This window comes from Sus scrofa, chromosome 9 (assembly GCF_054392235.1).
Source record: "Sus scrofa isolate SSC_HxYL_T2T_F1_AM1 chromosome 9, Sscrofa_HxYL_maternal_Yorkshire_Landrace_v2.0, whole genome shotgun sequence".
Taxonomy (NCBI): domain Eukaryota; kingdom Metazoa; phylum Chordata; class Mammalia; order Artiodactyla; family Suidae; genus Sus; species Sus scrofa.
This window is the reverse complement of record NC_139391.1, coordinates 123,282,887-123,309,655: the sequence shown is the minus strand read 5'-3', so window position 1 is coordinate 123,309,655 and position 26,769 is coordinate 123,282,887. Positions and strand designations below refer to the sequence as shown.

At 40.9% G+C, this 26,769-nt stretch overlaps 1 protein-coding gene across 6 annotated transcripts in view; it reads right to left on the bottom strand.

Annotated features, from left to right (window-relative positions):
* PAPPA2 (pappalysin 2) overlaps positions 1-26,769 on the bottom strand; it is a 522,663-nt gene that overhangs the window by 127,823 nt on the left and 368,071 nt on the right. For all 6 annotated transcript variants that reach the window (XR_014816258.1, XM_084977645.1, XM_084977647.1 and 3 more), the window contains 7 exons: positions 26,143-26,335; positions 22,148-22,269; positions 18,622-19,111; positions 15,487-15,615; positions 11,489-11,580; positions 7,226-7,419; positions 4,718-4,864 (listed from right to left, as the gene is read on the bottom strand). Coding sequence is in view for 5 of the 6 variants with exons in the window: in XM_084977645.1 (XP_084833771.1) it covers positions 4,718-4,864; positions 7,226-7,419; positions 11,489-11,580; positions 15,487-15,615; positions 18,622-19,111; positions 22,148-22,269; positions 26,143-26,335 (1,367 nt within the window). In the remaining variant the exon portion in view is untranslated. The remainder of the gene's footprint in view (positions 1-4,717; positions 4,865-7,225; positions 7,420-11,488; positions 11,581-15,486; positions 15,616-18,621; positions 19,112-22,147; positions 22,270-26,142; positions 26,336-26,769) is intronic.

Below are 26,769 nucleotides of genomic sequence, written 5' to 3'. Positions count from 1 at the left end.
AAATAAATAAATAAATAATATTTCAATAAAAATTACTAAAAAATTTATATATATATATAAATAAACTATATTTCAATAAAAATTACTAAAAAATTTATATATATGTGTGTATATATATATATAGCGACTGAGGAATTCCCACTGTGGCTCAGTGGGTTAAAAACCCAACCCAGTATCCTTGAACATGTAGTTTGATCTCTGGCTTCACTCAGTGAGTTAAGAATCCATTGTTGCCACAAGGTGTGGCATAGGTCATAGGTACAGCTTGGATCCAGTGTTGCCATGGTTTGGCATAAGCCTGCAGCTGCAGCTCTGATTCAGCCCCTAGCTCGGCAACTTCCATATGTCGTAAAAAGAAAAAAAGAAAAAAGAAAAAATATAGTGACCATAATTAATAATTTAATAAACAGTTTAACAGCCAATTATATGGAGTAAAAGTTGGGATTAGTGAAATAGAAGATATGCCTGCATAAAATAATCAAACTGCAACATGGATGAAAAAAGGAATGGAAAATAGAAGAAAAAAGGAACAAAAATGATAAACAGCAAAATGCTCTGATGTATGTAATTTGGTATCCAAAAAAAGAAGGGCAAATAAAGATATTAAGCCACAGGTTCGAGAAGCTTGACCAACTCTTAGCCAGATATATGCAAAGAAAAATAGGCTTAGAAGCATAACAGTGAAACTGTTGAAGACAAAAGACAAGGAGATTACATTAGAAGCACCAGAAAATAAAAGACACTGCCTTCAAAGTAATACATATCAGATGTACAGGTAATTCTCCAAAGAAAGTAGGTTTCTTTGGCAATGGAATAACATCTTTAAACTGATGAAAACAATAACTTGCTACCTAGAGTTCTATATCAAGCAAAGATAGTTTTGAAAATAAATGTCAGGAGTTCCCGTCGTGGTGCAGTGGTTAACGACTCCGACTAGGAACCATGAGGTTGCGGGTTCGATCCCTGCCCCTGCTCAGTTGGTTACCGATCTGGCGTTGCTGTGAGCTGTGGTGTAGGTTGCAGATGCAGCTCATAGGCTGGCAGCTACGGCTCCGATTAGACCCCCTGTCTGGGAACCTCCATATGCTGCAGGAGCGGCCCAAGAAACGGCAAAAAGACAAAAAATTAAAAAAATAAAATAAATGTCAAATAAAGATATTTTCAACCACAACTGAATTAACTGCCGCAGATTCATCTTAGAAAAAATAATATGTAGAAAGGACTAAAGAGTATTTGAAATGATGAATATTAGGCAATTTTAAAATCATATTAACTTTAAAAAGACAGGAGACAGAAAATAAAGTATTATAAGGTACTCACTGATTATGAAATTTTGAAAGTGCTAATTCATAACAGATACTTTTTTTTTTTTTTTTTTTTTTTGCCTTTTTGCTATTTCTTGGGCCGCTCCCGTGGCATATGGAGGTTCCCAGGCTAGGGGTCCAATCGGAGCTACAGCCACCGGCCTACGCCAGAGCCGCAGCAACACGGGATCCGAGCCGCGTCTGCAACCTACACCACAGCTCACGGCAAGGCCGGATCGTTAACCCACTGAGCAAGGGCAGGGACCGAACCCGCAACCTCATGGTTCCTAGTCGGATTCGTTAACCACTGCGCCACGACAGGAACTCCTCATAACAGATTCTAATGGTTAAGCAGACATGTTGCAATCTCTAGGGTAGCAAAGATAGTAGAGTAGAAGTATAACTAACAAACTGACACAATGGAAAATCAAATAATAGAACTACTTACTTAATCCAAAAAAGAGTTATAAGAAATAGAAAAAAACTAAGACTGTGTGGAACAAGTGAATAACAAGTAGTATGTTGGTAGATTTAAAACTAAGCGTCATTAAGTACACTAATTGTAATGAGACTAAATACTACAATTAGTATATATATATAGGACATATATATACATATTTATAAATATATGTTGACATCAAAGTATATTAAATATAATTGCATGGAAAGATTAAAAACAATAGGATGGAAGAAAAAACAATATACAAACATAAACAGAAAGGAATAGCTATACTAATATCAAAGTTAACAATACAGCAAGGAGTATTTTTAGAGATATAGATACATTTCTTAGTGTTAAAAGAGATAATCCACTAGGAAGATATTCCCTTCGTGGCTCAATGGAAATAAATCTGACTATCACCCATGAGGAGGCAGGTTCGATCCCTGGCCTTGCTCAATGGGTTACAGATCCGGCATTGCCACCAGCTGTGGTGTAGGCTGCAGATGCAGCTCAGATCTGGTATTGCTGCAGCTGTGGTGTAGGCCAGTGGCTATAGCTCTGATTAGACCTCTAGCCTGTGAAGCCCCATAGCATGTGCAGCCCCAAAAAGAGAAAAAAGAAATTCTAAAATTATTTCCTGACGGTACTCATTTTCCATAGTTTCCATATCCACAATTATTAGTTATCACAATTTAGTTACATAACACAAGAATCCCAACTATATAATTCAAATTTTAGTTAGCACAAAATATTAATTGTAGCTGCAGAAAGTACAAACTTCACTCATAGTTCTTCCATGCACAAATCACCGTGTAAATAACAAATCAGAGTCATGATCAGGGACCAATTGCATCACTTCTTTCCAAGTCTGTCATTGATTGCTCACTGTGTACCTGTTACTCAGTTCACAGAGAAAGAAAAGTGTGCAATTGTATTGCCTTCTCTCCCAGTGACATTTTGCCCACATGACATTTTACGAACATGGATAATCAAAAGAAGGGATCAGCCAGCAAGGATGAAAGTGCAAAGAAACAAAAAATTATAATGCTGGAGGTGAAGTTTGAATTAAAGGTAAAAAGAGTTTTAGATGAAATGGCTGAGAATGGGAATGTTGATACGGCTCCCATTTGAGAGACTCTGGATATGCAGCCAGAGGAACTTAGTGGAAATGAAATTATCAACATAAATGAGAAGAGTGGTTGTGACAAAAAGGGATGACAATGTCCTGGAGGAAATAATGCCAAGAAAAAAAATCACATTAAAAGAACTCTCATATTTTATAACATTGAAAATGCAAAGTACCACAAAATGTTGGAAGCTGATAAAACTTAGAAAGCAATATGACAATTTACAAAGGCATAGAAAAACTACTTGCTTTGTAATGTAAGTTATACAATACAAAAAAAAAAAAAAAAGCAACCAAGCACTATTCAGGTTTTCTCTTTTTAACAAAGAAATGAAATACTTTAATTCTCTATGTTTGTAGTGTTTTAAACTATAATGAAATAAGATTTACTATTTTTTTGTTTCCTTTCACATGTATTACTGGAAATAAGAGAGTTTTTAACGTTGCAACAAAACTTTTAATGGTCATATAACAATTGTAATTTTTCCCATTGATCATTTAGTTGGCTTTGTATAGTTTCAGGATACATGGTCATTTTGTGGTCCCACACTACAAAGTAAGAATTGCCTGCATATTTAATATTATACCTCAAAAATATATAAATTGAAAACTGACAAAAATAAAATAGAAACAGAAATCCAAGATTACGGTAAAATAACCTATAACATATCTCTGAGTAACTGATGGAAATAGTATACAAGATATCATATTATATGATATAGAAATTTTAACATGATAGATGAACTTGATCTATGTTGAATATGTAGAATGCTGTATCCAACAATTCCAGACTATATGTTTCTTTCAAAGCATGTGTAATATTTACCAGTATTAGCCATAAGCTGTCCCATAATTCAAGGATCAACCAATCACAAAGTCTTGAAAGCATATGAAATATAAGGGTTAATAGAGGCAGACTATTGCATTTGGAGTGGATAAGCAATGAGATCCTGCTGTATAGCACAGAGGACTATATCCAGTCACTTGTAATGGAACATGATGGAGGATAATGTGAGAAAAAAAACTTAGAGCTCTTTTCATCTAAAGATACTACGAGGAGCAAAAAAAAAAAGTAAGCCATAAACATTCGAAAATGTTAAATAACATATAACTAGAAAAGGATTTACATTCAGAAAATTGTAAAGAAATTACATAAATTAAGAAGAAAATCACAAATAATCCAATAAAAAATTGGGCAAAAGACTTGAATATGGCCTTAGAAAACAAGGGAAAAAAAGGATTATACCAATGGCCAATATACATATAAAAGTCTCCCAATCTCATCAGCTAACATGTAAATGCAGATTGAAACCACAGGCGGATACCTTTACCTATGTGACAGAAGGGCTAAAATTAATACTTAAATACCAAGCACTGGTGAAAATGTGAAGCATCTGAAATACTCATAAGCCTCTGGGGGAGAGTATCAATTAGTACAACCAAGTGGAAAATCATTTGGGATTATCTATGAAAGCAAGTCACCCGCCTAACTATGATCTAGTCGTTCCAAATGAGAGAGCCTTTTGGGGTGACATTAATGTTCTATTTCTTGATCTGCGTGGTGGTGAGAGAGGATGTGTACCTTGTAAAAATTTATTGATCTGTGAATTTCTGATTTTTGCACTTTCCTGTGCATATACTACACTTTGATAAACTGATTATTTGTAAAGTCCAACATTCCAAAAGAGATGAAAATAAACGAAAAATATAAAATCTTTGAATGACAAAAGGAAATTTCCTGACAAGCCATTTCAATGCATCATTTATACACACACAGATGCACACACATGTACACACACACAGTCTATCCACAGCCTTCACGAAAAAACCATTTGGGCCACTTACTTTGAGCCAAACCTCATTCTCTCTCTCCAGGGTACCTTTGGGCTGCTTATTCCCTTCATCCTGAAGTCTATTTCCACTGGTGACACAGGGAAACCAGCCAGTAAGGGGACGTTGCTCTGGTAAATCTGGATGGTATGATGTGCAAATCTGAAATGCAATTTCAACCAAAAATTAAATGTGGAGGGTGAGAGGTAAGTAAAGACAATGAAACTCGCCTACTCAAAACAGTTCCTTTCTCTTTCTGAATGCCTAGTGGTCACATTACTAGCAGAAAACTTTTCTCGATGTAAATGAATGTCTCCATGCTGTCTGTCAGCCTCAAGCTATAACTTTGCGGGGTAGAAGAACACATGCCAACACTCAGCCTACTGCTGACCCAGGGATCTTGCTCAGCAAATAGTTCTGGCACATTTTAGTCAACTGCTCCTAGGATTAGTCAGGGCAGCCTGTCCAGGATGATGGTTTGATCCTTATCAGGCAGGATTCACTGGCCCCAGGAGTGAGGCTACTGAGTTAAGGAGGCACTAAGCTGGGTAAAGGAACCAAGAAAGAGAAACTCAAGGAAATTTCTCCCACTTCTCCGGGAGAAGACAGACAGGCCAGACTAAAAGCCACCTTAGAGAGCTGACACTAGCTCACAAGTTTCCTGCTTCCTGTCACTGAGCTTCAGAACTCTTGAGAAAGATTACAGAATTAGCTAAAGGAGTGTGATAGGCATGGCTAGTTGTCTATCCATATCCATTCCCCTTTCTTTCTTATTACCAAACTCCAATTTTTGTTGAACAGGACAGTGTATCCAGTTAGATATACTCATCTCCGAGTTCCTGTTGTGGCTCAGTGGTTAACGAATGCGACTAGGAACCATGAGGTTGTGGGTTCGATCCCTGGCCTCATTCAGTGGGTTAAGGATCCGGCATTGCCATGAGCTGTGGTATAGGTCGCAGATGCGGCTTGGATCCCATGTTGCTGTAGCTCTGGTGGTGTAGGCCGGCAGCTGCAGCTCCGATTAGACCCCTAGCCTGGAAACCTCCATATGCTGTGGGAGCAGTCCTAGAAAGGGCAAAAAGACAAAAAATAAAAAAAATAAAAAAAATAAATGCTCATCTCCTCAGGGTCCCTTACAGCTAAGGATGCTGAAGTGGCCTGCTGCTGGAAGCCTGTAGTGTTGAATTTCCAGAAGAGCTGCCATTTTCCCAACAAAAAGAGACAGCATACATGCACCTATTTTATTTTGAACTTCCCCCTTCTTCCCATTTGAAATAATGACTTCACACCTCAAGGAGCATCAGCCATTTTATCAGCTTGAGGAAGAAAGCTGCACGCCAAGGATGGAAAGGAGCTGAAATCTAGAAAACACCAGGGTCCCTGATGAGTTCCTTGAACTGAAGCACCAACCACAGCTGGTTCCTCAGTCTCCTGGGGGTGTCTCCTCAAGGCTAAAATCCAATGATTTCATCCCTGGTCTAAAATACTCGAGATCTAAATCTTACCTTGGTTGAAAGAGCTGTATTGCCTATGTTATAGTGAACAGAAAAGTCTGTTTGGCAATGGAAGCATCTACAATAGTATTCCAAATCCAAAGCCCTCATCTTCTTTTAACTATAATTCATAGAAGTCAGTCCTCAGAGTTCTCAGAGGATCTCCTATTTATTTAGGTAGATAGTCATGGAAAATTGTATGCCTATGGATTTATATTTAGTACTGACTCCAGAATTTCTGTAATAACAATTCTTTACAGAGGGAGTGGGAGGGATCGGGAGCTTGGGCTTATCAGACACAACTTAGAATAGATTTACAAGGAGATCCTGCTGAATAGCATTGAGAACTATGTCTAGATACTCATGTTGCAACAGAAGAAAGGGTGGGGGAAAAATGTAATTGTAATGTATACATGTAAGGATAACCTGACCCCCTTGCTGTACAGTGGGAAAATAAAAAAATTATTAAAAAAAGGAAAAAAAAATTTTACTTTGATCCTTGTAATACAATTTATAAGGCTTAAAAAAGATTAAAAATCCTTGTAATAAATGGAAAAGCTATTACCACACTCATTTTACATATGAGAAAAATTGGGGCCCAGAGAGGTTAAATGACTTGTCACATCTCACTTAGCAATAATATGGGTAGATCTAGTAGTGTCATTCAGGGATGCTGGCTCTTTACGCCTTCTCTTTTTTTCTTTTAAAATAAGTTTTTCCAAATACAAAGCCCAATTGTAATTTCTGTACTTGTAAGTTTAATTTTGAGCTATTTTGAGTACATTGAAGTCAGCTATTGATCAAGGGTTCCTAGATGAAAACTAGTGAAGGTTAAGTGGGGTGAAGGTAGGGGACAAGATTTAAATGCTAGTTTAGACATTTTCACTTAACATGATCTTATTCTGAGTTCATTAAGAAGTAAACTTGGTGTCAAAGTTAGGATAAAAATGTAAGCTCCTATTAAGCATTGGGGCAAATCACTTCACAATTTTGTTTAGCTTTGACTCTATTCTCTTCTGGCTTAACTTACCATGGAATGAGGTTCTCCAGTTACCAAGGAAACGGGACACTTCTTCTTGTCTTCATGAGAAGAATAAGCTTGGGTAGCCCACTGATCCAGGTGTTCTTTGGGAGTATAGAGGCCACAGTCTGCGATGCTGGTTTCCTTCTCAAAAGGCTCACAGATCCCGTCTCCTTTATATACATAGCACAGGCTTGGCTCCCCTGCCAAGAAACATTGTGTGACATTTGAAAAGGTGTTTTTATATATGTCACATAAAAATAATTACATTTTTTCTCCAGCCTGCTAAAGAGAATTCTGTAATTACCAACCAGTCTAACGCCCACCCCAAATATATAGACAATACATACACACACACACACACACACACACACACACGAATACCCTTAAAGAAGAAGGATACTTTTTCATGGGGAGAGTGGTAAAATCCATTTATATAATAAAAAGTACACAAAAGGGTGGGATTGGGGGAGAAAGAACAGGGAGAAAAAAAAGCAGCTGTGGGCTATATATAGAAAGAAATCTTAAGGAATCATTGGGGGAAGCTGGCAATATAAGAAGAGTAAAAGAAGAAAGGAAATTTAAATAGATGGTATGATGTGTTGTGTACTTGGATCCTCTTCACAGTATTTGAAATACAAAAGAAAGTATCTGAGGGGTTTGTTTTCAATTACATTTAGCTGCTGAATTGTTTCTTCAGCTAACCATGCAACTTGCTCTGACATGGACAATGTGGGCCCCAGGTTTATAGTGGCTTCACACTTATTATTTCTTTTAGTCTTATAACAACCATGTGAGGTATGTATGTTTTGTTTGTTTCATAAATAGACAATCTGAGTCTCCATGATTCTAAGTGACTTGCTGGAGTTCCCTTGTTGTGGAGGCAATATCAGTTGGCTTTGAGCCAGGCTTAGAGAGGGCAGGTTCAGGGGCTTTCTCTTACTCCACACTCCTCAAGCTGAGGCAGAGGGACTCAAGAGAAAACGAGTGAGTAACAAATATATAAGAAAAACCACTAGGCTTGTAAAGAAAGCTACATCCTCTGTACAAGCTCCATACATGCTCATAGGATAACTTCTACTGAGTGAATAGCCTGTACTAACTATATGTATGCAAACTAGCTTTCTTCCAATGTAAAAAGCTGAGATGCACTTATGAAGACAGTTATTAAATACTATTATACTTTCTACCCATATTAGTAGTATGATTTTAATCCCCCATTTCTACCTAAAATAGTAGGACATGAAAATAAGATCAAGATTTAAAATAAACCAACACACAGGTACACACACGGTAATATCATCACTAAAATTAACTGTTACTATATCATTCTTTTCATTAGAAATTCTTCATGGAAACACCACAAGGCTGTTCCAGTAATTTTTCAGTTGCTCATCAATATGTAGTTAATAATTATCAGTTTTCCTTAATAATTTCTTCAAGTCTAAGACCCTTCTGTGGTAAATCTATCTCTTGCCAGGAATAAGCCACTATTCTTAGGACTTAGTTCTTGAGACATATATATCATGACTTTTTTTTTTTTTTCATTATGGCTGGTTTACAGTGTTCTGTCAATTTTCCCCTATACAGCATGGTGACCCAGTTACACATTCATGTACAGATTCTTTTTTTCTCACATTATCATGCTCTGTCATAAGTGACTAGATATAGCTCCCAGTGCTACACAGCAGGACCTCATTGCTAATCCAGCCTATTTGGGGTTTTAAACTCTTGCTCAAAAGTTTAAAACCATCAAAACCATAGCCTTTCTAAATTAATCCCTCAAAGTTGATATATAGGTATTTAGAGTGATTTTTCCATGATTTCTCTTACACACACACACATACCCACGTTTGCATAAATATGTATATTTTGTTTATGTCACTACATATTTTATATATATGTATATGGTTATATGAGTATATGTTTTTACTATACATATGTTATGATACATATATTCATAATATATGTATGTATATGATATGCTTTTCTATATAATTCAGTGATTGTTTCCTCTTGCTTTGTCTCTATTTTTTTTTTTTTTTTGTCTTTTTGTCTTTTGTTGTTGTTGTTGTTGCTATTTCTTGGGCCGCTCCCGCGGCATATGGAGGTTCCCAGGCTAGGGGCTGAATTGGAGCTGTAGCCACTGGCCTACACCAGAGCCACAGCAACACGGGATCCGAACCACGTCTGCAACCTACACCACAGCTCACAGCAACACCGGATTGTCAACCCACTGAGCAAGGGCAGGGACTGAACCCGCAACCTCATGGTTCCTAGTTGGATTCGTTAACCACTGCGCCACGACGGGAACTCCTGTCTCTATTTTTTTTTGTGTTAACCATGAACTTAACATTTTTACCTCTGTTTCATCAAATCCATGTAAAAATAACAGACCATTTTTAAGACGCATGTTACAATGGTTCCTTCGAATCTAATCTTTTGAGAAATAATGGATTAGAACTAAATGCTTAGCATTCTATGAGCATACTACTCCCTGAAAAAAATGTCTAACTATGGAATAATCATTTTAACTTTTCCCTGTAAAGTTAAAATAATTTAGCTATAGTCTTCCTGGAGTTGGAGGGTAAAGAAATATGAGCCAAATTTAATGGAATCAAATGTGATAGAAACAAAGTAAAGTCTGCTTTTAAGTTAAATGAGACGTGAGCTGCACTGGGGAAGAGTGTGAGTGTGTGTGTCCCCATTATTGGCCCACTATGTGCTACCAAAAAGAAATTATGCAAACAGAGATGGCATTAACAAATACTTATGTACAGAGAGGCGAGGTAATCGGTTCAGTGTATTCAGTGCAGCCTGACCACATCTGGAGTATTGAATTCCTTTCTGGGCATTGACCACATGAAGCATGCCAGGTTAGGGTAAATAGGAAAGGGTCTGGAAACCTAATCACACGAGGGGATGTTTGGATTGGAAAGGAGAATAATGGGGAGGCATTTCAAATATCTGAATGGTAGTCAAATAAAACAGGAAAAAATTTTTATCCTCTGTAGTTTCATTGCAAGGAAAAAGCACTTGATTAAGAATTAGGAAAGCTGAGTTCCAGGCTGGCTCTGCAGAGACCTTGTTGTATGCCTGTGGATGAGTCACTAAATGCTCTGAGCCTCAGTTTCCAAACCAGAAAAGAGGAGAAGAATTTTATAACAGAGAATTCCATTTTTAAACAGAACAGTCTCTTTCAAGGTGCATTCTTGACTACTAGATGCATGTGAGCAAGAGCTAGAGGTCCATCTCTCAAGAACTGATGGAACGGATTTCTATAAGGGAAGGAAGCGGGACTCGTGACGGGATCAGGGCCTCTACTGGTCTTGTAGTGTATGATGGATCCTGGACATGTTTTATTAGATGGATGGATGTAAGACTACTAAGATTTTATAATTTTATTATTCTGCTCTGGAGGGCAGAGGCATTTGTGTGTTCTGTAGTGTATTTAATAGCTTGATAAATTCTATGTAAGTACAGTCATAATCTATTTTATCTTGAGATTTAGAAACATTAGTGTATTTTTTACTGCACTGCTATTTAAAGTAAGTTTGATGGGTGGATATGTTCCACAGCATCACTGCACTGTATACATTTGGGCGTGGAAAAATAACCTTCAAGTAAGAAGCCTATTGATGGCTTTATTCTGAATTGGGAGAAGTGTTCTGGAAAGCCTTCCTGTGTGGCAATACTGTAGAATCCCGGCCACCAAGTTATACTTTATTACCAGGGAGTCTCCAGGATTAAGAAATGTTACGATCTGCTGTCATTCTTCATGACCTTATCTATAAAACACAGACACCAAGAGATATCTTGTACTACCTTTGGCTTACAATGTATCCTACCCTAATTTTTATTGTAGAATCTGTGTGATTGTGCTCCTCAGCTGGCATTGATGTCAGACATGAAGATCCAAGACTAATCCTTAATCACACTAATCTAGGAAGCAGGGTAATCTAGTGATTTAACATGTAGATTCTAGAGCTTTGCTTCCTTGGTTCAAATCTCAACATCATCACTTTTGGCTATATAAGAGAAAGCAAGTTATTTAAACTCTCCATGCCTCTGTCTAGTCTTCTCATATTTATTGTAGGGATTAAATGAGATCATAAATGTGAAACAATTAGATAGTGCCAGCCACACAATAGACACATCAAATGTTATTATCAGTAAGCTATGCATTGCAGGATATCAAGAGCTCATAGAAATAAGACACAGAGACACCTTCCCAAAAAAGGACATAACCTAGGCAGGTGCTCCTCAACTCACCTACACAGTTGAAACCTTCCTCTAGTTCACATGCCCTTGAGCAGCCGTCTCCACTCAAAAGGTCTCCATCATCACACTCTTCTCCAAGGCTCCTAGAAGGTAAAAGTATACATTCTTATTTATATACATACATATATATACACACATACATACATAAATACATACCAGGATTTTCCTAGTTTAGCTACCATCATTTCAAGATCTTAAAACTCCTTGAATTAATTAAAAAGTGCAAGCTGGAAAGAAGTAGGAGCTAAGAGAATGCTTTTATAGGAAAAGTAGCTCATGGATTAGAATCTTTAGGTGATCCACTAGGGTCCTGCCAGTGTTTCTGGAAGACGGCCTTACACTAGAGATCTATCAGCCTTGTAATGACCGAAATCATTTTTTTTTTTTTTGTTTGTCTTTTTAGAGCAGCACCTGCAACATATGGAAGTTCCCAAGCTATGGGTCAAATCAGAGCTGCAGCTGCCAGCCTATGCCACAGCCACAGGGTGGCTGGGTCTGAGCCATGTCTGCAACGTACACCACAGATCATGGCAACGACAGATCCTTAACCCGCTGAGTGAGGCGAGGAGTTGAATCCGTGTCCTCATGGATACTAGTCAGGTCTGTTATGGCTGTACCACCATGGAACTCCGTAATGAGTGAAATCTTTAAAAAGCTGATCTTGTGAGGAGGAAAACTGCTCGTCTATGTGCAGTTTTGTTTTCTATTTATGTTATCTGGTATTTCTTTATTTTGTCACTGTTTGGTTCTACCTAGATACAGTTTTTGTTAACGTTAGGATTTTGTAGAGTTGAAATCTGTTTCAAGAGACTCTGCAGCCTGATTGCTGCCTTCTGTCAGTGCCGGGTAGCTCTAGGGTTTGGGTCCCTGTCCCTACTCTACTACCACCTAGTGGCAGTTAACATATATTGCAGGTAGAGTAACAAATACTGGGAGAAGTAAAATGTCATTTTTGTTCTGAAGCTCAAATGCTGATACAACTGTTAACTAAATTTGAATTGTTTAGAGTGAGGGGTCCTTGAACATAATATGGGAACAAGGCAGATAAACTAGGGTTCAGCCTCCTTGAAAAAAACCTAGATTTGTCTATTGTAAAATGGAGGGTTACCATTTTTTTCTCATTGACTTTTCACCATGTCTAAAATGGACACATAGATAATGGACTCAGTAGATGCAAGTTTTTCAGATCCAAGACATAAGAGCTCTAACCATTATTTAAAGTACGCCTCTTCACAGGGATGGGTGAAAATTAAATAATTAGATATGAAAATGCTTTAAAAATGAATTAAAAGAATGCTATAAATGCAATCATGTAAAAATCACATTTCAAATTATTTTTAACTGAAGAAAGGATAAAAGAGATATGAAAAAACAACATAACTGAAGAAATTAGGGAAACTTAAAATTCATATTCATTTTGAAGTTTAGGCAATTAAAATAAGCATATTATGTATCATTTAATGCCATATATAATGAGTCATATATACAATTAATTTCCTTGAGTCACATTAAGGAAGTAAAAATAAGCCATGAAAATAGGTTTAATTATATAGTTCATCTCACCTGATATATCTAAAATATTATCATTTTATATGTAGTATCAGAAGTTATTAATGAGGTATGTTACATTCTTTTCTGTGTACTGAGTCTTTGAAATCTGATGCATATTTTTCATTTACAGAGCATTACAATGCAAACACCTGATTTGTATTTTGATTTTATAAATTTTCTAGTTGAAAAAGTTGTGTTCCAAGTTGTTCCAAATATACTTAAAGGTTTTCTAATAGTTGAATCAAGTTTCAGTTTTTAAATTAAATTTAAATTACTCAATATTTAATAAAACTCAGTTTCTTAGCTGCACTTGCCACATTTGAAAGTCTTCAACAGTCACACGTGGCTCCCATGTTGAATGCAAAGACTCAGATGCTCAACTTCTAAATTTTATTTTTGTCTTTTTAGGGCCACACCCGTGGCATATGGAGGTTCCCAGGCTAGGGGTCAAATTGCACCTATGGCCTCTGGCCTACACCACAGCCACAGCAACATCAGATCTGAGTCTGCAACTACACCCCACAGCTCACAGCAATGCCTGATCCTTAATTCGCTGAGCCAGGCCAGGGATCTAACCTGCGTCCTCATGGTTGCTAGTCAGATTCGTTTCCACTGAGCCATGACAGGAACTCCCGAGATACTCAACTACTAAGTGAATAATAAATACTACTCACAACTTCAGGGCCCTCTGTTGTGTTTGTTTTGATTGTATTATTGACAAGTGATATCCAAAGTGACACTTTAAGCTTTCAACAAAAACATATTAAACTGTGTCTGAGGATGACTTTTGGGGGATCTGTAATTCCCTTAGAATGAATCTACACATCTCAGAGTTTTAAACAGCAGATTAAATGATTTGTATACCTCCTTCTTGCTTTATGGGTAATGGAGTGCCTCCACCTGAGACAAAACTGCAATGCAGAGATATGCTCCCGCTGGAGGGCACAACTTAGTATGACTCTTTCCAGAAAGGGAATGCTGGCAGTATTTAAAGGAACATTTTGATAAGGAACCTAGGGAGGCCCAGTAGCCAAGCAAGTGTTGCTATAGGTGAAGCTGTTTCCAAACCCAGGCTAGAATGTGCCATATCAGGTTTGAAAGAGAGCCCTTCCCTCTCCCTGCCCCAGATCCCCAGGCAGATGTGGCCTCCTAGGACATCAGAGCTGCCATCAGAGGACTCCTGTAGCAGATGCTATTGCATGAGACCCAGTGTTTTGTTCAAGGAGGGCTCTGTCTGGGTAATCCAGTCCTGCAAACACCAAAACAAGTGGGCAGCAGACTTAAAATGAGGCAGCCAAAAAACAGAAAACATCAACAACAGCCAGATTTGTTCTGTGCATACACAAGGCATCCCCAGGGAGATATTTAATTGAGATGGAGGAGGAGAGGTGGCAAGCTAAAACTGGGTTAGGTAGAAGGTGGCAGCACACCAGCAAGGTGTGGATATTACAGTGACCTCAGTCACCTTATCTGGGACCATGTGGTGTTATACTTCTAGGAAAAGGCATAGACTTACACTAATGCTTAAGAATTTTAGAAGATTAAGAAGATAAATAATATTTACTGATTCCTAAACAATGGGATGGAATCCCCAAGAAAAGCTATAAATTGTTTCCTCTTAGGTCTTCAAGATATAAGGTACTTTCACTTGATCAGGGAAGTTAAAAATAAGCTATCGTATTAGGATGCAGGCTCTGAGACAAATCACAGTGCCTGGCCTTCCAGCATCCTCCTCCCAGAAGCTTTATATAAGAAAGCTGTTAGGGTGGATGAGTGTTCAGAATGGGTTGATATAGGGTGATCACTTGGACATGGGAGTACTCAATGCTAAATCTGGGCAAGTCCCAGGCAACCCAGAATGAATTAGTTCTCTAGATGGATATCACTAAAGGGCAACAGAAAAAGGAACATGGCATATTAAGAAATCAAAGGAGTGATTCTGTTTTTACCTGGGTGATTTTATAGAGTAGCTGGAAATTAGACTGCCATCAGGTCTTCCAGGGATCAAATGAGAACGTGAAGCTCAGACAACTACACAGATCCTCCTCCAGTCACACAGCTCATTAGTAGGATAGGACAGGCAACTCGTGTAGAAGGCATCCTCACATTCTCTTAGCATCATTTGGCAAGTAAACTTCTCCACCACGAATTCCTTCCCTGAATCACTGCCTAGGGGTTGTTCTCTGAATCAGCCCCAACACCCAACCAATAATCTGGGATGAACTCTAAATAAAAGTAGCCTATCCTTAACTATTCAGAGATGTGTGTGACCTCTCAAGATCACAGGTCCTAGATTTATTTAATACTAGAGTCATACAGTGCCTTGCCCCTTACATTTCCAAAAACCCATTGAACTGAAACTTGAGGCTGGGCCTCCGGGCCTGAGCAGGACAGGGAGCCCTCACTCACACACTCCCAGGCATCCAGCATGTCCTCACCTTGCAACCTTCCCATCTCCACAGTAAGGAGCTCCATGGATATGGCTCAGAGGAGGTGAAGCTTCTCCTAGTTCTGCTCCAGCTTCAGCTTGAACTTGGTACCGATACATCTGTCCAGGTATGACCTCCCTGCAGAAACCAAAGGGCTGTAACCACAACATGCAGGAGGTGGGGCACGTCCTGGGTCCTTTTCAGGTTTGGAAAAGTTTAAACTTAGTATTACAGGGAATATAAATGTTAAATATATGCCACATGGTCTGAAACAAAGTTCAGGACATATAATCTTAGAGAGCAACAGAATGTTTGAAATCCTATTCATTTCTGTATTCCCATTATGTTTCACATAGTGAATGAACAAAATATTACTTGCTGAATTAACACTGAACTAACAGTCCTGCCCATTCTAGGGGGATGGTATTTCAGGTGAATCTTTACCATGTTTATCACACACTCACACACACATACACCCCCCAGCGATTGAAAAACTATTGATAGTCCTGTGTGTCACTGAGTTAATCAAAAACACTTAAGATGAAAGCTTCAGAGTTTGGGCTCAGCAAGGCCCTTCTTGGGTCTGCGGACCCCAGATTTTTTGTCTCTCAAGAGAATTCTTGTCTTGAGGAGACTGAATGCTTAGGATGAAGAGCAATTCTCTCCTAGAAGGAGGTGAGAACAGCTGATGTCATGATTCTTGGGGTGCAAGAAATTCCACAGTTGGAAATGCATTAAATTACTCCCCACCTCCAAGCCTCCAAAATACATATAAACAAAGAATAGTTTTAATTGACACCAGAGATGGAAGGAGTTTACCAGACGCTATCCAGAGCCCAGCGCACTGATCAAGTGGAGAAATAAGAGACTGAATATTATCAAGTGGGAAGGGGCACAAGAAGGGAGGGGGCTGCTGGTTCCAAAGACAAATTCTACCCTCGACTGAATTTTTTGTCTAGGGCCTGCCCTAATTGGTAAAGTTATCGCTAAAGTCAAGCTAGGGTGCATGTCCCTTAGGGGAACAGGATCTCAAAGGGCTGTTGGAACCAACATAAGTGGTGCCCACTGATCTCCTGCCAAGACCCTCTCTTCTTTAACACACTCAACTCAACCACAAGCCTCGACTCTTTCGCTTGACGCTGCAACCAGCAAACGGGAAATGTCGTGGGGTTTCAAAAACACCTTTAAATACCTCTGTGCTGGCTTTGAGTTATTTTAATAGGAAAGACACCTAAATATTAAAGACTTTTAAATTTCCAAATTAGCTTTCTGCAGGGAAGCAATCTTCTCAGGAGAGTGCCAGATATTTCAAAAGCAAAACCAGTTTTATATCCTAATCAATTCTGATGGCTTCCTTTTCACAGGGTGGTTTCTGTCTGACTTCTCACCCAGCCATGCATAAAAGTCTTACACTGCTCTGTGGCTGGGAAAGAACTGGAAGGAAGCCTCAGGGTGTGTTTACATCCTTGGGGAGAAAACTCAGCAGCAGGTAGCGCAACCTCCAAGGATCTGAGTTTGTAAAAGGTGATGTGTTACTAAGCAAAGGGAACCAAAATGAGACACAGTTGGAAAGTTGGATTTTAGTCCTTAGTTTGCCCTTTAGTAGCTCTATTCAGCCAAATTAAAGTTATGCTTTAGTTCTTGCATCTATAAAATGGGATATTATTGACCTGCAAGTTTATGTGTATGTGTATCAAATTACGTGTGTGTGTATGTGTAACAAGTATTTTAATTGCCTGATTAAAGAAACTCAAAAAAGTTTTTTTTCTTTTTTCATTTCAAATTCATCCCATGATCTATCCTCCCACTTGCATGAGCGTTTTGACCATTTCACTGTCTTCCGGTTCTAATTCGGAGAGCAAATACGGGAAGAAAAATGTGGCAGATTTCAAGATGAACACTTTTCTCTAATCATCTGTAGTTGTGGCAGACTGAAAAATGGCCATAAATCCTTCCCACCCCAGACGCCTGCCCTGCTGGGATGTGATGTTACTGTTGCTCTCATCAAAATTTAGGATTGATTTTGCCTCCCTCAGAATCTGGGATTGACTGTGTGACCTGCTCTGGCTAGTGGAATGACAGCATGAGTAATGTAAGCAGAGGCTTGAAAAGCTTGTGTGTGGGGGGGACTTGCCCTCCCTGCTTCTGGAAAGCCGTCTACCACCATGAGAACAAGCCCAGGCAAAGCCTCCTAGAAAAGGAGAGATGATGGGGAAAGAGAACTTCATCCTTCCAGCCATGCCAGCATCTTAGCTGAGCCTCCAACATGTGCATGAGGTCATCTGGGGCTACCCAGCCCTGGCCAAACCAGTCCAGATGAGCACATTCAGCCAACCCACAGAACCATGAGAAAATAGTGTTTGTTGTTTTAACCCACCACGTTTTGTGATTTCTAACACAGCAAAAACTAACCAAGATAGCACCTCTGGTAAAACTTTTGTTTCACCCTGAGTTCTGCCCTCTGGGAAGTCTCTGGGGAAAATGGTGAGGTGAAGAGAGTTCTTTTGGAGAGACCAGCCTCCTGCTCCACACATTGGACACGTGAAGCCAATGATCGTATCTTGGTCTATATTCCCCACCTCTGAGAACACAGGGCCGGGAGCACTTCACAAGTTAATAAATGTTGAAGGAACAGAAGAAAGAGAAAGAGGAGAGTTGGAAGAGAAAGAAAAAGAGAGGGATGGGGGAGCAAGAAATGAAACTAAGTCTAGTATCTGTAGGACCCTTGGCTTCTCTGCTTAGCCATGGAAGAGCTGACCATGGCCTTTGACTATTATAGGAGCTGTGGCAGATTATTTAAAAGTTACAGCAAGCATCAGAAAGTAGATTGTGTCACCCAAGAGGAGTATCTGATTCGGATCAACTTATTTATGGCAATTACTTTCAGCCCCACACAAAGCTCTTTTCTACATAACCATAATGATGGCATCATCAGTTGTAACACCTGCTTGCTCCTTTTTGGAAAATGCTTTTCTTCATCTCAGGGATGCCCTTTCAGAATAAAACCCCCTCTGAGATTCTGAACACTTCTCCAAATAAATACACATCAGAGTGTTTAAAAAAAAATGAAGAAAAAGAAAGCAAAACCCACTACCAAATCTTCCAGAAGCCCCTTGGGTTAGAAAGCCCTCCTGCCCAACTCACATATCTGTGAACTTCCTGTCAGGATGTGTCACCACCACTGGCAAGCCACTGGCAAAAGGGGGCTCACGAAGAACCTGGTACCGCACAGGCCTGCAGCCAGAACACAAAGGACTGTGGGGCCGAGAAGTCAAGAGAGCCGCATCAATCTCCATCCGCTCATCAAAGGTGTAGACTTTCACCCCCAAGACCTTCCCATCAACGTGCAGTTTGATAGTGAGTGGGGTGTCACAGAAAGTGTCTAAGGGGCCTAGGTGCACGGACTCCTGGTGTTCCAGCAAGATTTCTGTGTCAAAGAGCGCCTGGGAGGAGTCCATGGAGAGGTAGGTGACCCATAGGGTGAGCGTGTCGGCTTGGACTGGGTGCTGGAAGAGCAGCTCCAGGCTACAGCCTTCTGCAGGGCAGGGGACCGTCATGTTCATATGGTACAGGTGGAGCTCGGGACTCCAGGCCTGCAAGCTTGGCTCACAGGGTTGATCCACGTCTGGAGGCCCTGTGGGAGATGAGCAGAGACACAGAGGCATCAGGAATCTGAAAATGAATTAGGCTGTGATGACAGTTGTGAAGATGGTTGATAAATAGAATAAAATTCACTGAATCATTTTTAAAAATCTGAAAAGGAGTCACCCATATCAACAGCCTGAAAGAACGAGGAGAAAGAGCACTTGGAGTAGATTCTTATGGAAGCAGCACAGCTTAGTAATTTAGATCTTAAGTATCATTGGAGACAAAGGTGTAACAATCCAAATGCATATGCTTCAAATTATGTTTCCACGGTGCCTTTTAACAAGAGAAACCCAGCATGGCAATGGGAATGGAGTGACCCAGATCCCAGGTGGAACAGGAGGCTGATGCAGACAGCTAGGGGAAGTCATGAGCTTAAAGGATCCCTGAGCAGAGGAGAATTATCTGTACTTAGTTTGTTAATACTTTATGATAAATTAATGCAGCCCTGTTCTATTTATCAATCAAGCCAATGTTTCAGTCTGTTGCAACACTGCCTAACTAGGCTCTTTACAAAACTTTGATTCCCTAAGATCACACCTTAGCAGTTCTTTCAATGGACTGTTAGCCAAACTGTAAAACCATACACTGAAACTTCCCTTTTAGTTCAAGTATAAGTAAGCCAGGAGATCACAACATGGAGGAAAATGCAGGCAGGAAATAAAAACACTTCTTGAGTGGAAAAAAATGGGGAGGGGGGATTCAGTAGCCAAGTAAAAAACACAATGGTGAAAAATCAAATACCACAAACACACGAAGGTCAGTTCTGGAGAAATAAGCTATACGAGGTGGTTTTATCTTCGATCACATGAGGGGCATTAAAAGAAAATTGCTAAATTGGGAAACAGTCATTAGGCTCTAACTGTTGCTGTGCATTAGCTATGTGACTGTGGCCAGTCTTCCCAAGCCTCGATTTCCTCATTTATAAAGTAAGTACTATTTAACTACTAAGTTAGGGTAGAAGATCTATACAATGTTCCATAGACATATCTGCAAACTACATTGGCAAAAATAGAATGATTTAGCCTTTCCAGATTTGGAAAATAAGGTTCCAAGACCCAGAGGAAAGAAGTTCAAATGTGTGTATTGTATAGTCCCTATTTTCCCTGTATCGTAAATCCATTCATCCACTAATTCAACAAAAATTGACTGTGCTTCTCTTTTATACCTAGCACTAATCTAGGTTTCGGAGATAGAGGAGTGAACAAGAGAGATAAAGGTCTTCCCTCATACATCTTACCACAGGGTGACAGGTGCAATAATAAACTGGTAAAGAGGTATCAGCAAAATTCCAAGTGGTGGATGCCATCTTAGAAGATAAATAAAGGAAGATGAGAGACTAGAGAATGATAGTGTGAGGTTGGGGACTATTTTAGACCATGGAACTAGGGACGTTCTCTCCGAGAAGATGATACTTTAGCAGGGGATATGTTTGGTTTGATTTTCAATTCCTCATAGCATTCAGAATGTAGCTGGTGGTCAGTGTGTTTATTAAGTGTCATTAAATACATTTTGATCATATCTGCAAATAAATGTGTTTCTGCTTGCTCTGCCTGGGATTCAATTCCTTTCATTTAAAATATGACTTGGTTCTTCACCTGTTCAGAGCAAAGGAAGACCAGTATTTTCCAATATTCATCCCCAAAGACTAACAGAGTAAAAGCCTGGGAAATCAACTCAATAGAAGCACTCTCTGTCAGGAAGTTTTTAATGTGATCTCATGTTTAAAGCACAAAGTGGAGGCCCTAATAGTTGATTTGGTTTGCCTGGAGACACAATATAGGAGTTAGAACCCAGCACTTGTAATTCCTTTCACCTCTACCAGATAAGTTGGAATTTTTCCAAGACTTAAGAAGTAAAAAGAGCAGAACCAGAGAGTCAAATAGGCATTACAACACCAGCACAGGACAAACTGTTTGTCACAAAAATGGCCTTTTATGAAATGCCAGTCTCTAAATGAGTCCTCCACAGTGCCAATGTAAATTTTACAGTCACTTTCCATTCTTCCCTGAAAACCCATTTGAAAATAGTCCTATACGATCAATCAAGCCAAGTGTCTCTCTCTTCAGAGTCCTCCTTAAGGTTCCTGTCATTTGAGTAAATGGGAACCCAAGGAGGAGACTGTAGACTCAGACCTTTTTTTCTCTTGTCCGTCAAGACTGCAAACTAACTCAAATAGGACCATGTCCAACACATCTTACTGAGTAGTTTGGGGAATATTAATAAATATTAAAAAAAAAGATGATGACTAGGTAAACAGTTAAGATGGTAATGATGGAAGAAGTCAAGCCACTCATAAGAAGGTACTGAATGAAACTCAAGTCAACAGCATTTTCTGGACTTCAATGGGGATGCCATTCACTCTCTCGCTGGTGTCAGAGGCTCTGATTGATGTATATGAGTGACTAGGTCACTGAGAAGTTGGGGAAGGGACAGGAGAAAGGATAGCTAAAATCACTTCCCCCCTCCTTGAGCCTACCTTAGATCACATCCAAAGCATGACCAGTACCGGTGATTAACAGACTCATAAAATTACACAGATGAGAACCATCAGTTTAGAACACCTCGTCCACCTCACCCCCACAACCCAGACTGGCTCAGTTAGTGTCTGTGTGGGTGGGGGTGAGCTACGTGAGGCTAATGGAGAATTAGCCTCCTGATAGAGGGAGTGAGAGATCAGCTTACGCCATCATGTGGCAAGACTGCTCCACGCACTAGGAAGCAATGCAACATGACATGCCTGAATTGTCCCATCTCTCATCCCGAAGTCACCCCCTGAGTCCTCCATTCCTCTGTCCTCCGTGCTGACCTCTGCTTCACCACAGCCACTGGGCCTCCACACAGAGCACACATGGGACACTCGGCACGGGTCAGCAGAGTCATACCCAGGCCCCTGGAGATATCCAGCAAACCACACATACACACGCTACCTTTTTTTTCATGCCATGCCACCACTCTACACTTGACCTCCGCCCCCATTCTCAATGGCCACCAAGGTGTAAATGAAAAAGCCATGGTCCTTTACCCACAGCCTCCTCTGGAGTCCAGTAACCTGAGGAGTCACACACGCGCCGGGAGGAAGCTGTGTGCACGTACTGACGGAATGTCCCATCTTCAGTGCAGGCACCACACACGCTGCCTGGGACCCTAGAAAAACAAGGAGGGGTGAAGATGGGGAGAAGAGATCAGATGAATTTGGATCATAAAATTCGGGAGACCTTCAGGGCAGGGACATGGCCATAGGTGGTGAGGCCCTAGGGGGTTACTGGCAACACAACTATTTCTCAACTCATTTCCTTCTTGTATAGACCCCCTCTTTGCAAAATTCATAGTGACATGAAAATCTCAAGGTTATGAAGCAGAAGAATTTAACTAAGTCATAAAGGAGGCCTGTGGAGATGAAAGAGGGCTTCTATCCTAGGAACAGTCAACACAGAGTAATTACAATCCGAATCTTTCAACATGAAACAACTTCTACATGGACTCTCAATAAGTCATCCAAAGGCTCCTTGTGTTCTGCAGTAAACCTATTAGCTATATGTGGTCTTCTGTTTTAACTTTATACTTTTAATCACACCCACAAAATAAAAGTCATAAAACCACAAGGCACCGTGACTCACCATTGCCTATAAGGATACCTCTAAATTCCTTCCCATGATTCAAGGTCCTTCAGAAGACAGCTCCAGCCTTACCTGCTTCAGGGCCTTCATGAATTCTATTTTATGTCCTCATCACAAGAACCAATTGCCACTTCACAAATATACCACATCCTTCACACAGCTCCATGAAACATGCTGTTCTTTCTCCTGCCAAATAGCCTTTCCAAGCTTCTCCAACAAGCTCCTACTCATCCTTCAAGATCCATGCAAATTTAACTTTGGCAGTGGCATGTAGCCTGACTCCTCTGAATGGTCAGCAACCTCTACCCCGGTCACCCACTTCCCCTTCTGGCTCCAGGTTTAGGACACTGATTCGTGGCATTGAGAACACCCATTCCCATTCCTTCTCCTTTGCCTGTGAGCAGGTTCAGGCTGGAGTCTATTTGTTCTAGGCCCAGCAGTTAGGACAAGGACTAGCCTCAGCCGTCCCTCTGTGAGAGCTCCTTCTATGGCATCCTTGAGGCTATTAATGCATTTATGAAGAGCTCATCAAACATGATATCTTGAAGACGTAATGACAGCAATAGCCAAATAAAAACAGGAAATCGCTTGATGAGGACTGTTGCTGATACTTAGATTTTTTTCATTTATTGAAGTATAATTGCTGTACAATATTATATGAGTTATATATGTATACAACATAGTGATTCAAATTTTTTTTTTTTTTTTTTTTTTTTAGGGCCGCACCTGCAGCATGTGGAAGTTTCCAGGGCTGGCCACAGCAACACCAAATCTGAGCCACATCTGTGACATACACCACAGTCCAAGGCAACTCCAGATCCCCAACCCACTGAGCAAGCCAAGGGATCAAACCCATGTCCTCATGGAGAGTAGTCAGGCTCATTACCACTGAACCACAATGGGAACTCCCAGTGATTCGTTTTTAAAGGTTACACTCCATTTGCAGCTATCATATACTATTGGCTATATTCTCCGCATTGTACAATATATCTGTTACATTTTACACCCCAATAGTTCGTAGAAGCCCCATTGTGAATGATACATCTGCAAACAGAGGCATCAAATCAAAGTCTCTCAACAAGTAGAGAGAGAAAAGCAAAATCATGCAATATAAGAGGAAAAGGGTATTGTCAAACAGGGGTAATAATTACGCTGCCAGCTCCTATTTATTAAGCAGCCTATATAGCTGGCATTTTTTCCACGAGGTGCTTTTCATAATTTCTAATCCCTGTAAGAACCCTGTTTACAAATGAGGACACTCAGCCTCAGAGAGATTAAGTAAACTGCCTACGGTCACAACAAGTTTCTTAATTCCTCTGAGCTAGTTCCCAAACACCATCAAGTGTCCAGTACTTTGGCAAAGAAAAGGTGTCGTTAACTCCAACCCCTTGCCCCCAGTCAGCACTCACTTCAAGTGAGGACACAACTCCAAACCACATTTCCCTGATGTACTTGGCTCTTCCGGGGCCGCTGCTGACTGCGTGGTTGGGCTCCTCTCTGACATAAGGATTCCAAATACCTACTGGGGAGCAGTAAACACAACTCCGAGCATGACACAAATCGCTGGGTATGTGACGTGAGTTCTCCCCGACACACGTGTCAGGAGGCCTCAGCACTGTAGCCCACCTCACTGAGAAAGGGAAGCCAACTGCAGCCTTTTCTGCCAACAGACTCGCAGCAAGCCAGCCCTGATGTCTGCTTTATCGTAACGTTTGTACCAGAGAGAGAATTGAAAGATTAAATTGTTTACACGTGTTACATAAACGGATGTAAGATGTGGGGTTTGCACATGCCCACAGAGGAGCTGCTGTTCAGCCAGAGCAACCAAAGCTGCACAAGGTCACACTTGCAGGAAGAGGACTCTTATAGCCGTCACATAGAGGTATGCTGACTCACAAAGGGAGCCCATGAGAGCCTGGCTGCTGATGACAATCGAAACTGCTCTATGGGATTGTGGGGTCCAAGTGATGTCACGCACTAAGTGTACCTCAAGGTATCAAGGTCAGGGGCCAAGATCCCAGAAGGCTGGGAATGCCACTTTGACAAATGACTCGCCTGCCTCCTCCCATCCTTGTCTCTCCCTGTCCCCTCTCCCAGGCTTTCAGCAAAGCTGGAGTACATGGGGACATGCGTCAGGGACATTCTACTCCTTCTCCTTAGCTGGGACCTGACACTCAGAAGGGAACTGTGACACACAGAAGAGGAGCTATCTACCTGTGAAAGGGGAAAGCTCTAAATTCAAATAAATAATCTAGTCCATGTTCCCCATTTCTGAAATTCCAGGGGATGCCCCCAATTTACCTCCACTTAACCATGGAGTCCTGGCTTAGCCACCCTGTGCTTCCCTACGCCTCAGATGCCTCATTTATACAACAGGGACTGGGCTCAGTGCAAGAACTAAATAAGACAATGGCAGGCAAAAGACCCCTCACAATGCTTCATGCATAGAAGGACAAAAAGGACGAAAGCCCCCTCTTGTTATTTAGAATACACTGGCAGGTTCTGAAAGCGGAGGGTCTGCACAGGTCATGGGTGGGGTTCTGGTCCTTCTCAGTTAAACCACATTTACCCATTCTCCCACCAACTGTCAGATGTTATCCTTTTCCTAACTTCTCTCTTTTTCACAATACTGTTCCTGTATTTATGAAAACAATATGCAAAGGATGAATTATGCCCAATTTTAGGTATAATGATCCTCTTCAATAAACCTGTATTAGGTGTTTATGGTGGGAGGCCAAGAGACCATGATACAAGAAATAGTCCTGCCCCAAGGAACTGCCAGTTGAGTGGGGCAGACAGGAAGGTGAACAGAGGATGACAATTTCACAAGATGGTAGCTGTAAGCTGGGTGGCATGGGGCATAACAGGAGGCAGAGAAGGTATTAGAAATGCCCACAGGAGGAGGTAAGCCCCGATGCACAGCTTGTGGCAATGAGTAGCTGGCCCCCCACCCCCAGAACTGCTTGGAGGAAACACACCTCACTTCCCTTCCTCCAGATGCCATGGTGCAAGTAGCAAAACCCTGTACCTCCTTTAGCCCAGGAGGGACAGCTGACCCACAACAGGTGGCAGATACCATCTCAGTTTTGTCAGGTCATCATGATCACATTTGTGAACCACTTCAGAGCTCCTAGAAGGCCACCAGATGTGACATAAGGAAATATCCGTTATGCCCCTCACCAAGGTGTGGGCACGCATACTGCACCATTGGCTTACTCTGAGAGCCCCATGAGCTCTGCTAAGGAAATGAGCACTGAGCAGGATGGCGGAGGCAGCCCTGAGCAGTGGTGCACATTTATAATTCCAAACTGGGGTTCTCCAAACTTCACATTATTCCCCTTTTTCATAAGAAATGCCACCGAGAAAGGTACCAGCTCCCCCATGGCCAGCAACTCTTTACCTGTCATACACAACTCCACTAATTGGAGGCAGCCAGTGGATGGTTAGGGACTTATGGGTCTGCCCGATGACCACAGGTGGGATGGGAATGGGGGTGGGCTTTCGGCTTTGACTCCACTGCTGATATACAAGGTCCAAATAGCAGTGCATTCGGGCCACTTGGTTCGGGGTGAAGCTGTCAGTGCAGTCATCATCTGTGGAGACAAAAAAGGTTTTAACCTGCAAAGCGCACCAAGGTAGGGATAGATTTTTCTGGAGAGTATCTAGGCTGGAAGTGGGAAGAGAAGGCAGAGAAGAGCACCTGCTTATCTCCAAAGCAAGTTCACTTTGATGCTTTACCTTGATGTTGGGCTGGGCCAGAGTGAGATTCACACCTGCCCTGGGGTATCCGGTTGCTCTGAGCTGATATTGCTTATTCAGGAAACCACAAGATGGCAGTGTTTCAGCATATGGGCTTTTTAATTCATGAACATTTGTGGAGCTGCAGACACCTGCTTTATGCCCAGGGACTGTGGCCAAGGTTAGTTAGTATTTGGTGGAGATGCTCAAGGGGAGAGAGAGCCAAAAAGTCAAGGGGCAGCAGGACTGGGAATGGTGATTCCCCAGCTTCTTTTTGGAGCTGGCAACA